Source organism: Symphalangus syndactylus, chromosome 16, assembly GCF_028878055.3.
Source record: "Symphalangus syndactylus isolate Jambi chromosome 16, NHGRI_mSymSyn1-v2.1_pri, whole genome shotgun sequence".
NCBI classification, from domain to species: Eukaryota; Metazoa; Chordata; class Mammalia; order Primates; family Hylobatidae; genus Symphalangus; species Symphalangus syndactylus.
Genome location: NC_072438.2, coordinates 38175740 through 38190510, shown reverse-complemented (window position 1 = coordinate 38190510; position 14771 = coordinate 38175740). Strand labels below are relative to the sequence as shown.

At 34.5% G+C, this 14771-nt stretch overlaps 1 protein-coding gene across 9 annotated transcripts in view; it reads right to left on the bottom strand.

Annotated features, from left to right (window-relative positions):
* PCDH7 (protocadherin 7) overlaps positions 1-14771 on the bottom strand; it is a 423650-nt gene that overhangs the window by 355135 nt on the left and 53744 nt on the right. The window contains exon 2 of one of the 9 annotated variants that reach the window (XM_063619465.1): positions 1727-3611. The exons of the other annotated variants lie outside the window; for them this stretch is intronic. Within the exon in view, the coding sequence (XP_063475535.1) occupies positions 3558-3611 (54 nt within the window). The 3' untranslated portion in view covers positions 1727-3557. Of the gene's footprint in view, positions 1-1726; positions 3612-14771 lie in introns of those variants that run through there. 9 annotated transcript variants of the gene reach the window in all.

Sequence of the window (14771 nt, the reverse complement as noted above, 5' to 3'; positions counted from 1 at the left end):
GTGTCTCATTTTCCTCATCTGCAAGATGGGTATCATGAACATAATAGTATCTGCTTCAGGAGGTTAATAAGAATATTAAGAGAGCAATGAATATATCGCCTCTACAGAGTTGACTCAGTAATTAAAGTTTAAAAAGTCATCAAAGAAATATTAGAATCAGTTCAACTAAACTATATTTACCAAAACAGGGAAGTGAAATAATAGCATTCAAAAAAATAACAAGAACTAAAACCAAAAGCAAGGTTTTGATCCTTAATATCATATTTTAGATTTTGTTTTATATTTTAGTGACATTTTTATTCATGTGAGTCCAAATCTAACGATGGATTCTGCACATAAGTTTTCAATTGGTGATTCTCATTCACAGCTGTTCTTCTGCTGTAGATAGCCATTTTCCTTGAGCCAAGTTTAGTCTTCCTTTTCTTTTCCCCCAAAATAGAGGCAAGAGGAAAGGGTAGAAGGTTTATTTAGAAACAGGGGGACATAAGAGAGATTTAGTAGGTGGAAGTCTGTAACTCTCTCATCTAATCTTCTAAGGAAAATAAAGAATTAATGGGACAAAATTAAATTTCATTATCTCAGTTTCATCAATGGCTAGAAATTCACCTAAATAAAAAATTCAGTGTGACCAGTGCTCTAAATAAGGCTTCCTGAAGATTATCCACCACACCTTTGGGATTCTGAAAGTGACACTATTTTGCAAGTCAGCATGCTGCAGAGAAGGAAAAAAAAACCCCTCTATACATGCTTTCATTTTGCTTCCTACTGGTTCCCTGACCTTTCACAGTTGGAGCAGTAGCAGGAAACTAAAATAAAAGCACTATTTTCTGTGTGAGGCACTTTGCAAGTAAACATTAATCGTGAAATTATAAGTCACAAGACTTTCTGCTTGTTGCTTCTTCTAAAGCAGAGAATTACTATTAGATGAAAGAGCCTACAGCAATAAACATCAGGGGCTAGTGTTTCCTTCTCCTCTGAACTCAATCAGGCTGATCCAAGTCCAGAAATGCCTTTGAAGTCAAGGAGACCATCATCTGCTGATCAATCCTTGCAGGGGTAAAGAGCAAGAAAAACTGGTTCTTGCACTTTAATATTCTGCCAGGCAATGCATTCAACTCAATGCAGAACAAAAAGGTTTCCTCTGTTACAAATTGAGTGATTTTGTACTTGAGTACTGCTTGCTTCAGTTAACTTAGGGGGGACCTATTGATCCCAGAACACGATAACTTATGCCTCAGTACATATTTCCATTAGGTTAAACTAATGGTGAGGTAGCAACAACTGTCAATTCATACTGTCCCTTCATCTTGTGCTTGAGGTCCATTTAAGTGGAAACCAGCATGTGATTCTCTTAATATGAATGATCAATATTGATTATTAAGGTGACGAATATTAAGTATCTGTTTGAAACATTTCTAAGTTACCAAAACCTTTGAAGTTAAGACTTAAAATGATCTTAAAAATGATAGTGTATTCCAAAACCCAGTTGAAAAGCCTGAATACCCGTGAACTCAAAAAATGTATCCCTCATGTCTGGCTGTTTAGTGGCACAGCAAAATTTGACATCTAGACTTCTAACTTGTTCACAATGTTTTTCTCCACACACTCTCATAATTAACTCAGTCAAATCTTTTTATCTTGTGTCTAAGATAAACTCTTTTCTATTTGTAAAGCTGTAGAGACTGTATTCTAAAAGCCAGCAATACGAACCTATTTTATGTCCCATTAGGTTTTAAGAGACTGTTAAAATAGGAAATATAGGCATTTTGAAAAGTAGTTTTTTTATATTTTGGTCACAAAAAATATTCAATACAATAGAATTATACAGTTTGTTGACTTATAATTTATTATAGTAGCATAAATAAAGACAAAAATCCCTGTAATATTATAGATAGGGTACTAACTGCAGTTGATTGTCACATAGAAAGAAGAGGTAAAAATTTTAACTATAAAGTTAATCGGCAAGATAAAAAGAAACAAGTACAAATAGCAGAGAATAACAGTTTCAAAATTATTATGGCACATGGTGACTACACAAAAATATGTCAATCTGTTTTAAATATTCACTACCTTATTCATGTTGATATATCATTGCTTGTTATATAATTTAGGTTGAAGAAAAGTGGGGGAAAGCACATGTAACTTATTGGTAGAATTAGAAAGTTATAGTTAGAACACAGATATTTCGCTATTCTTTTCTACAATAGCACCCATGATTCACATCCTGCTGCTATGTGAAACAGCCTGAAGGAGGACACTATGAGTTTCCAAGTGTCTGCAGACTAATTTCACATGAGCCTACTCTCATTATTTTCAGGCATTGGCATCATCTTAATTTAAATGGCTCAATTGCATTAAGTATTATATTTAATTGGTAAATTGTTGAAGTAGTCATTCTATTTTAAAATTGCTTCCTTTGTGAATAATAATCTTTAATAATGATAACAGAATGGCTTAAGACAGTTTACTCTACCTCTTTACATTCTAGGTAACAAACCAAAGTGCAAATGCTAATCATTAAATTTTACCTCCTTCCACTTGTACACACACACATAAATGCATACACATACCCTCACACCCATACAAAAATTAGACTTTATATTTATACAGTATCTTCAATTGAGCAAGTAACTGTAACGCAAAAAGGTACTTCCAGCATGCAACTCATCCTCAATAAATTTAAAAAGGCCCTCCTCTGCATATATAAATGCGTAGGATCACAAATTTAAAAGGACAGTTTCCTATTGATATAATGGCCATACATTCCTTGAACACTTACATAGTTAACCCTAAATTCAGATGGAAACTGTGTAAAATGTCTGTGAGATATACTGTGATCTATCTTCTGCTTTTACACCATCATAAATTATGTTTCAACAAGTGTAATAATTGCCTAAATTTTATTTCCTCTCATGTTCACTAGATTCTCACTTTCCCTGATTGGCAATAGCATTTCTTCTTAATGCCTTATTAAATAGCATTGAATTGTCTAATTTTCTCGGATTTCAATCCTGAGGTATACATTTCCATTTTCTTTGTTGATCTAGCACAGGCTCAGGTGATTTCTATATAATGCATCCAATTAGTTCAAACAAGGCAAATGAAATCACATATATACTAATCTCCACATTATTAACTATAAACAGTAACAAGATACATATCCACACTCTTTGCTTGAGTCCATTCAAGTGCAAACTGAAGAAAAAGAATTTCCTGTTCTTCTTTTCATACTCCTGAGTATGGCAATATCTGATTCTGTTTCTCCACAGTAATTGATAAGATTGCAAAACCTCTCTCACATCCCTCCTTTATTCCATATTGACAGCTTGTTTTTTTCACTTGTTTACGAAGCACAGTTTGATTCCTTTTTGCAGAGATCTTATTTTAAAGCCTTTTTTGTTTGTTTTCTTCAAAATCAAAGCTTCATTTTAATCAGTTAGTGATCCTGCCCCTTGGGAATCGATTTCTTTTTACACAAGACAAATCCAGGTCTATTAGGATCCAACATATTGAGTTGGAACACTGCATGTATTTCACTTACGAGCACATACATTCATTTAACACGATTCCTCAATGTGGCCAGAGGGGTTCGTGGTCTGCACTGTATCCACCTATAAAAAATACAAAAATATATGTCTGCTTTACAGGGATGTGAGTAGGGTTTTGCCAGCCTAGTTCCAAAGCTTGGACTGCACATCTTGGCTCATAGTATTCTTTCCTTCTTTAAGATGTATTTGCAGTAGCCATAACCTCTTTCAGAAGCCACAGAGACATAACAGTCCTCACTACAATTAACAACCCTGAGGCATCTAAATCAATACAGCTGGCTAATCTCAAGGATGCTATCTCTGACAAGACATGTTTGCATGGTATAAGAAACATTGCATTTAGTGTGTTTCAGAGTTCAAGCTTTTCAAGGCTATGAAATGTCAAAAGAAGAGGGGCTGGGGAAATGTTGTTTGCTTCATTTATATTACAAATACAAATAAGAATGAAATGGTAACTTTGCTGTCACTGCCTTTACAACTTGCACATCTCTAAGATCTCAGAGATGTGAGCTTGATCTGAATGTTCACACCTTTCCAAGTAGCTCTAGTCTCTTAATGCAATCATTAGATAGCTCACTTTCCCTATAGAAATCGGGGCACGTTATACACTATCAACAAATGGCCTGCTAATCTCTGGTCAAGGATGAATTACGCCCCTCTTCAAAGTCATGACTGTAAAAGCACAATGTTTCCCAACTTTGTTTCTAGTTTGGAAAATAAAAGTTATGATAAAAACTCCTTCAAAATATTTTGGTGCTAATGTCAGTTTTAAATAGTGTTAAATATTTCTCTGAACTTGAGCCTGACCAACAGGCCAATTTCTACCTTCGGTGCCAGAAAGTACACAAAGTGTCTTTTTCCAATTCGATGGTGGTGCAATTGATGTTAGTAAAATCTTAGTAAGTCTGAATATTGCCAAAAAACAGTAATAAATCACTTTCATAGAGTAAACATGGTACATTTCACTGCCCAAAGTACTTATTTTTAAGAATTAGGATCAGAGAAGAGAAATATTCCACTTAATTTCCAATGTAACAATGCATCAGCACACTAGAGTCAAAGTTAGAAAACAAATTAATGACTTATTTCACTGAATGTTGGGCCAACTTATTTGTGAAAGTAAATGGTGTAATAAAACAAGTAATGACTAACTTTAAAATTAATCGTTTAAAGAACAGAAAATGCATTAAAATGCTCTGACAGTATATTATCAATATTAGCTGTATAAAGTTAAACAGCATTAAAATATGTCTTAATTTTAAAATTTAAATGGTGTCTTATTCTAGAAATAAAAACAATATCTTTTTGTTTCTCTAGCAATAGCTTTAAAAGTTAATATATATGGGGATATTCGGACTAATTACATTAAGAAAACACATTTACCAAGGCATCTATGATAAGTGAATCTTTATGACTTAAATTGTAAGTTTCAGACAGTTCATGTTATTTTACCCAAACCATATCATTGCACATTTAATTTTAAAATTCCTTATACACGGATGAAAGCTAAATATTTCAAAGTTTCTGGTATTGTGTGTTATTTACTAACCAATTACAACTACAGGACCACATTAGATTTTCCTATTACGCACGTTTCTTATATATGATACGATTCCATAGCGGTTATCAACTATTTAACTATTTTTGTGAAGTTATTAATTTAATTATCACATTCTATACAAGGCTACCATGTGGTCTCTGAAGGCAAATATCATGTACTTTCTGTTTCTTTTCAGTGTTGGTACGTGGTTGGTTGCCCTGAAAATTGGATTAATGAATATATGCATATTTGGAAATAACCAATTAGGGAAATCATATTACTTGTTATATCACAGTATCACATATGTAATTTTAATATTTTGAAATCACATGGTTATCTTTGACTTTCTATTGTTTGTCATATTTTAGATTATGGAATACACCTTTTTCAAACTATAGTAAATGCTCTTTATTTTACTAGCATCTCCATTTTGCCCCTTTTTTTTCCCATCTCTCTCTTAAATTTAGTCTAACAACCTAAAATTTCATTAAGCTTCTCTTGTTAATTCTTCTCCTATAATAGTATTTCTCTTCTTTTCTTAAGCGAAAGATACTATGTAAAATTTTCTGCAAGGTTTTTAATAAATGAATAGATAAGTAAAACAATTTTTTAAAAATTAGGAAATTATAGGTGTCAAATGTTTTAATTTTTATTTTCAGGACCTGATTTACACTTTTAACTTAAAAACATCCCCAGGAATACAATGCATTTAAATGTTATATTAATCATATTGCTATGCAGCATAATGAAGTCCATGTATTAAAATGTTATCGAGGAACAGAAACTCTCTCATTTCATATATTAACTACATAAGAGCAGGCTTCTATTTTTGTGGTTTAAGCGGTGATGTGCTGAACAAATGCAATGGTGTACTAATACTCACCTGTCACTAAAGCCAAAAGAAATAGGTGCTTTCCTCACCATTAAAGATTAATGTTTAGAAACCAAAAGTGCCTATCTTGAATCACTTATTGAGTTTATACACAACTACTTAGGAATCACCATTCTGAAAACTGTCTTTGGTAAGGGTCAGAGTAGAAATGGATGTTACCAGAATGTGTTGGTTTTTATTTGAATCAGCCAATTAAAATGGCCCTGGAAGCAATTTTCAGATCACTGACACTGAGGAGATAGGCTCTAGTAAATCAGACTAAACCAATCTTTCAGTCAAGTCCAATTCAGCTGAAGTTGTATAGACACGGCCTTTGTCTTTGCCTTTCAACCTTTTCCCTGGATTTGTTCTACACTCAGGCAACAAGTCACACACCCACACACACACACACACACACACACACACACACAAATGGAGATGAAGCCGCATCATTCCTTGAGCAGCTTCCACCAGGTTGTCTCTGTCTCACTCAGCTTCCATTTCCTACCCCAGAGGCTAAATTAAGCTGAGAACTTTACTTAAAAAGAAAATCAGTAAAATGTTCACTTACATAAAAGCTATATTATTTACCTTCTCTACACCTCCCTGGCCAACAATAGGTAACTAGTGCTAGGAGAAGAAAACCGAATTATGCAGAGAATTGGAAAAGAACTCAGACCTCGGTACAAGAACACACTGCACACCCACATATAGGAATAAACCTGTCCTTTATCTATGATCCTGAAAAACTTCAAAACCACAGATGGGGAAAAATGTATATTTTAAAAGAAACAGATGTCTGTTTTTCTTCTTATTTTTATTAGGTATGCTTCAATACTAAATCATGCACTATGTAATTGGTGTAGATTAAGTACAAGTATGTGTTGAATGTGTTTGCATATAATTGGCAATATGTAAAATGATTTCATGAATATTCATTCTTTTTCCTTGTCTAATGTTCAAATCTAGGGAAAAATAAAAAGTATGACATAAAACGCAGAGTATGGTCCATGACCCAGAAAATCAAATTGATGTTAAGTTTCCACAGTCTAGCAACAGGAAGTTGATGTTAATTTTTAGAGCATAAATGTGTAATAGAGGAGCTGAACCATTGGTTAAGAATAACCAATTTTATTATTAACATTGAAAAGTTTATCGGTTTTTTTTTTAATACTAGAAAACCATTTGAAATGACAGACAGGACATAGAGGGAACATGGGATTTAGGAAAGTGGAGGACTATGAGAAGGACAATTTTGGATGGCATTTTGGTATTTCACTTTCTTCTCATTTATACAAATGATGTATCAAAAACCATAAATTATAATAATTATTAATTACTGTGACACGTGTATAGATGTTGACGGGGCTCAAGAAACACCACCCCAAAATATGGTACCTTAGCATTTGAGAAAACAGCAGGAGCAGGAAAGCCAACTCTCACCTTCCCCTTGCCTTTCTCCCTTGAAACAGGTCATAAGACCCTCATTTGAGAGGCGCTCTCCATATACCCGGAGGAAAGGAACATCCTTATCTTTGAAGACACAGTGCCACAAAGAAGAATCTGAACAAATAGGCCTTGCTAAGCTCCCCTCAATTTATAGACATTAAATCACACCTCTTTTGTCCAATCATACTTTTCTATGACTACCCACCTCTTCATCAAACCCAAGCATGAAAACGTATGTTTACTTATTTCTTTGGGTCTTCATTTTCTAATGAGGGCTCACATGTCATGGAAAACTTATATTAAATAAATTTGCATGCTTTGCTGTTATTATTCTATCTTTTGTTTTAGGTGCCTCCGCTATGAATCTAGCAATGGGTAAGAAAAAGAAATCTTTTCTCTCCTACAATGTTTATTACAAGATTGCATTTAACTATCTAATTTAACTTCAAAAAGTCCTTGTAAAGTAAGAATCATATTTTTCTCATTTTACACAAGAAACAGAAGCTCAGAGAGTTTAATCTTCTTATGTAAAATCACACAGGTAAGTGGTAGAATTAGGGCTCAAATTAAATAGGTTCCCCTTACATTATGTTTCCTCATATTTATTTTTTAAAATCCACGTTCAAATCTTTTAAAAATAGACAGCAAAGTTATCATTGTAGATATCTCCATTTTTGGCATGATTTAAGAAAAAATAAGCAAACTTATACAAGTTTCCTAAACTAATATAAAAAAAAGTGTTAAGAAGCTCAGTTCTAGAAACTTCCATATATATCATACTCTATCATGATTATTTAAATTCACGAATATATATACTATCATAATTATTTAAATAGATGCATACATAAGAAGCAACTTCTACATACCTGAAAGTTGTCTAAATTGCAACAAGAAAAAGAATTAATTAAAAGATTCATTCCATCCAATCAAAGAAAGGGAAGTCTATACCCATTTACATATGTGAGAGTATACACACACACAAAGGCCATTAGCGCCGTTTGAACTATACTCTTAAAAATAAGTATTTTAGTCTGCGAGTCAACCACTGATTAGCTATATAAGAAAAGGAGATAGAGGCCGGGCGTGGTGGCTCACGCTTATAATCCCAGCACTTTGGGAGGCCGAGGCAGGCGGATCATGAGGTCAGGAGATCGAGACCATCCTGGCTAACACGGTGAAATTCTGTCTGTACTAAAAATACAAAAAATTAGCCGGGCATGGTGGCGGGCACCTGTAGTCCCACCTACTTGAGAAGTTGAGGCAGAAGAATGGCATGAACCCTGGAGGTGGAGGTTGCAGTGAGCCGAGACCACACCACCACACTCCAGCCTGGGTGACAGAGTGAGACTCCATCTCAAAAAAAAAAAAAAAAAAAAAGAACGCCTTGGGTTGGATAGCCAAGTAATCAATGTTTCCTGACTGACTGGCTGTTAAAATCATGGAATCCCAGGATTCCTTAGAAAGAATACCATATGTTATGTATAAGTCCAGTCATGTAAGAGGCATGGAAGGAAATACAAAGCACCATAAAACACAGTCCTGGTTCTGAGGAAACTTTTATTTACCTTTTGAAATGGTAAAACTATTTCTTATAGTTTTACTTATTCGGCTCTTACATTCTTCTCTCCAAGGTTACAATCTGCTTGTATGTACAAAGTTGACAGGAAGATACGAGGTGGGGTCAGAAAACAGTGAGAGGATTTAGTTTCCCTGCTTAAACCACAGATTTTCTTAATTCCACTCACCTCCATCACGAGCTGATTTTCCCGTTTTCTCTACTTAGCTGAAGCCTACATATAATAGAATTGAGTATACTAAGAAAAAACAAACATAACAAGGCTGTCCTGAACATCCTCAATTAGACGTACACAGACAAATTAATTCAATAACTATCAAAAGACAGAGTATTCAAATAAAAGAACTATTTGTCAAGAGAATGCTAATATAATTAAGTAGGTAAAGATTGGTGCTCTAGAAGAGCCTGTTCTTCAATGTTAAATCATCTTCCTCTTGGTCCATACTTTTATTTTATTGTTTTTATAAAAACGACAATTTTATTTGTTTCTTGATTTTTTTTTTTTTTTTCCGATGGAGTCTTGCTCTGTCACCCAGGCTGGCGTGCAGTGGTGCAGTCTCAGCTAACTGCAACTTCTGTCTCCTGGGTTCAAGCGATTCTCCTGCCTCAGTCTCTTGAGTAGTTGAGATTACAGGCATGTGCCCCCACACCCAGCTAATTTTTGTATTTTTAGTAGAGACGGGGGTTTCACCATGTTGGCCAGGCTGGTCTCGAACTCCTGACCTCAGATGATCCACCTGCCTCGACCTCCCAAAGTGCTAGGATTACAGGCGTCAGCCACCCCACCTGGCCAGAAAACAACTATTTTAAAGAAACACCCTTTCTAAATCAGGGAAGGATGGAGATTACTACAAATAGACCATACCACTACACACTATATAAGTAAAACATTAGAATGGATCCTAGCTTTAGAGTTCTAATTACATTTGGCCAAGGTGAAGAGTTAATGCGTTTCCATTCTGAAGGCTCATAATAAAAACGTAAAATGATACAAACTTAAACTATCATCATTATCCTCTTCAGGCCATAATACTGGTCACCTTTGGAAACAAAAGCAGTATTGGCTGGTATTCATGTGCCAAAGCTGCCTGAGAGAAACAGAGACTAGATGCTAATGAGAAGGTGAAGTGAATAGCAAGTTTGACTGTCCTTAAATGACACTAAAATTGCAATCATGTCCCCGAAAAATTGAGACCTACTTGGGGAGCCTTGAACACTCACAGAGAAGAGTAGAAAAATACAAAGTATTTCCAGGTGATGGATAAACCCACTAACAGTTTGATCTACTAAAAAACAAATTAAGTAAATGTCCAAGGAATTAATTGCGACTTGAATTTGTGAATGTGAGATAGGAGAAAATTAGAAATTACAAACAGTTTCCTCTTTATGAAAAATACGTTAAAAATCTAAGAATTGGCACAGTGATTATATATGATCCCTTTGGTTGATAATAGGTGAATTTCTAAGTTGAATATAACTATCTTTTAATATGATTTGTGGTTTACCAGCTTCAAAAATCTATGCTTTCTGACCATTAGAAAGTTCTAGAAATGTTTTCAGAAATACTTTTTGTAAACACTAAGACATTGATTTAAGGATTGATATGAACATATTTAAATATTGACTTTGGTACAAGAAAGACATTACATTACTATCTAATGTACAAATATAATTTCAGAAATGAGGAGACCAGGGGCTGGGCCTGTTGGCTCATGCCTGTAATCCCAGCACTTTAGGAGGCGGAGGCGGGCAGGTTGCCTGAGCGCAGAAGTTTGAGACCAGCCTGGGCAACACGGCAAAACCCCGTCTCTACTAAAAACACAAAAAAACAGCCGGGTGTGGTGGTGAGCACCTGTAATAATCCCAGCTACTCAGGAGGCTGAGGCAGGAGAATTGCTTCAACCCAGGAGGCAAAGGTTGCAGTGAGCTGAGATTGCACCACTGCACTCCAGCCTGAACGACACAGAGTGAGACTCTGTCTCCCTTTAAAAAAATTAAAAAAACCAAAAAACAAAAAACGGAGTAAGGAGGCCATTTGGAATCATTCTTTACCAGATTATTTACTTTACCAGTGATAATGCTGAAACCCAGAGAGGTGACAGGACATGTTCAAAATAACATTGCAGACCTTAGATTAAAAGCAAATGTATTCACTCTCAATTCAGCTCTTTATTTCCACTTAAATTATGAGAATTATATCACAAAGACGTTGAAGATTTGGGGATGAGATTATTTAAACAAAGACTAAGTATCTCGAATTCCAGTACAACCCAGTTGTGAAATGCAGGAAAGATAAATAAGTTACACTGGTATCCTTTTAATTTATAGCAAATTTTGCATTAATAATATCAGTTGGTTCATCAAATAAACAGCAATGCAAAAATCCCAGCAAAATGTGTAAAATTCTTTGTAGTAAAGTTTCTGTGTGATGTGAGATGAATTTGCAGAATCTCCTTTTATTTTTGAAGAGTTTGAAAAAAATCATAAAATATAATAAAAATTACTTTAAGTCAAGCTTTGTCACAATTTCATTTTAAATTTTGGGGGGATGGTTCCAATCAATATAACATCTAATTTTAATATGCATATTGTATGAAAAGCACTGAAAATCTTACACTTCAAAATAGGTCATAAGTCTTAAAATGCTTAATTACAAGGCAGTATGGTTTTCTCAACAGAACAAAAAAAAGATTATTTGCTTCTCTTTTGCTCTTTTGTCTTATAAGTGCAGTGTGATGTATTAGTTTAATTAAAGTCTACCAAATTATCACAAGGACTTTATGTGCTACAAATAATTGGCTTTTTGTTCTCTGCTCACTTTTTGTTAATGGAAGCAGAATATTTTTTTTAATGATACTTAGTATATAAGATACCAGAACACTACAGGGAAGAAAGGCAAATGAGGTGTCTAATGAAGTGACCTTTGGCATCTTGGACTGGAAATAAAATGAAGCCTGCACTAATGCAATGAAAAAGTCAATGTTTCCAACGGTTAAAAGGATAGATCATATTATGGCTCAAAGCCAAACTACACCTGGAATCCTACCATATATAAAAATGACAATCCTATTAATATGAAAAGCTGATAGGCTCTAAAATTAAGTAAAATGTACAAGCAGATAAGATTTTTTAAATGTATACTAGAATGAATCAATCGTTTTATGTGAAAGATTTAGGTTGTAATTCAGATACAGTTATACTACCAGGTACCTCTTTAATAATAGGCAAATATAGCACACAAGTGAACATAGAATTAATAAATGTAACGTAGTAAATGAAAGTTGTTTCACAAAGTAACAGTACTAACATAACCACTCTTACTAAAGGGGAGTGGGAACAAATTATAACTAAAATATACAAGCATTTACATGGCACTGCTATTTTTAACAGTAATATAATAAAAACTGAAAATAACCTCTGAACTTGAAATCAACCCACTGATTATAGAATCTGAAAGTCAGAAACTACCAGTGACTCCCATATGTTGTGATTTTAAAGCACTTTACATAATATTCGTAGGACATAAATGATAATCAGCAGTGCTTCTTTTGTTAAAATTATGTGATCACCACTCATTTACTACTACCTTGAAAGAAGCATAATGTATGTATTACAGGATTCCTGAAATGTTTGAGCTTTTAATTCATCCTCTGAATTACTTTTTAAAAATTTTCTGCTGTTATTCTTCACGTTAAAACCATGTTAAGAGTTTCAATTAGTGATACTAACATTCTACTGAAAGTTTATAAGGTTTCAGGCTGACGTGCCAGGTCACTAGGAAGTAGATACTATCCAGCGACCACATTTCACAAAGAAGGAACTCAGGAACTGAGAAATTAACTTTCCCCAAATCACAGATCTAAAACGGCAGTATTGGAATTTTAAGCACAGGAAGTCTCACCCTAGTCTTTGTTCTCTTAAGTAGACTACACTCCACTGCCTTTCCAATAAGTGATTACATTGTTCTCAAAAGCAAGTTTTGTCAAACTTGCTATACCTTTTCAAATGTACCTCAACAACACTTTTCAGGTAGGGAATATTACTGGGATTTTTAATATATCCATAAACATTAGTATCTAGCTAACCTTAAGTTCTTAACTGAAACTCTCCCACTTACACACACACACACACACACCACATATCAAAATTATAATCATATTTCTGAAGAACAACCAATATGTGTACCTAATGATATACTCAAATGGTGTTAAGCCTGCAGGTTTTCCTCATTTCTTAAAGGCACCACTTTGTTCTTGTGAAATCTTATGACCTCAAAAGCCAAAATAAAATTAAGCCAAGAAAATGATAGTCTCCCCAACTCGTGATACATTTTTTTCAATAATAATTCTCTCATTGGTTGTCTCTGAAGAAACAGTCTCAGGAAGGAAAGTTCCTCAGTGAGTGCACATGCATACTTTGAACGGATATACTTGATTTACTTCATTTGTTTAAAGCCAAAGAGTGAAAGGGAATCTTTGACAAAACTGTCATCTTTAAAACATGGTGATATTTCATTTTCCCCTTCTGCACTATTTAGATTGCTTCAAACTGAAATGCTTCCAGCAGCTCCTATGTCCAATTTTTCAAAGTTGTCACTTCCTAGCAAATCTGCTTAAGCAAAATACTTATGTTGTTAGAAAACAGAACAAACATACATTATAGAATACATTCCATTCTTCTTTGCAGGTCAGAGTCTTATTCAAGAATGGGAACTTGGAAGAACATGTGGAAATAAATTAGAAGATGACTATGATGGATTGGTTTAAGTCAATGAATGTGGTACACCTCTGATTAGTTTCCAAAGATACACTTGGACTTAGTTCAGTATAGTTTTCCACACAATAATCATATAATCAAAATGTTATTTTCAATGCATTCACCAAAGGTCATAAAATTTAAAAGAACAAATCCAGAGGAAAATGGGACAATGAAAGACAACCATGGTTACTCTTCCTTAGTTCATGTCTATAGCAGCTATTATAATGTACTTGTCAACATTCTGTGTCTTAGAGGGAAATGAAAAATTGCCAAGCGTTACACTTGTAGACCTCTGGCCTTCCTGAAATGTGGGCATCAAAACTCATATCTTTTTTTTTTTTTTTTGCAACGGAGTTTCGCTCTGTCGCCCAGGCTGCAGTGCAGTGGCACAATCTTGGCTCACTGCAACCTCCGCCTCCTGGGTTCAAGTGATTCACCTGCCTCAACCTCCCGAGTAGCTGGGATTACAGATATGCATCACCATGCCTGGCTAATGTTTGTATTTTTAGTAGAGATGGGGTTTCACCATGTTGGCCTCAAACTCCTGACCTCGTGATCCACCCGCCTTGGCCTCCCAAAGTACTGGGATTACAAGCGTAAGCCACCATGCCCGTTCTGTAACTCATATCTTATAATAGCTGAATGAGAGAAAGCACAACAGAAGCAAAATTCAAAATAATGATTACAAGAATAAATTGTATGAAAGGAAACAAAACTTGTCACTCCTAAGCAACTTCCAAATGTAAGAATAAATATGTTTGAAAGGTTCAGTGATGCTGTCTTGAAATATTACTCAATACCCTTAGCATAGAGTATACTTTCTGAATATACACACACACACACACACACACTCCAAGTTGTATATATTTAGATATACAATATTTATCATAGGTGGAACTTATTCCCCTCTATGCATGATTACATAATGCTTGCTGAAATTAAACTTTTCAAAATTATGCACTAAAAATTACCTAAGACTTACAATTCCTTCCATTACTTTAAAAAGCTAGTCATGTCTCAGCAAAAGCC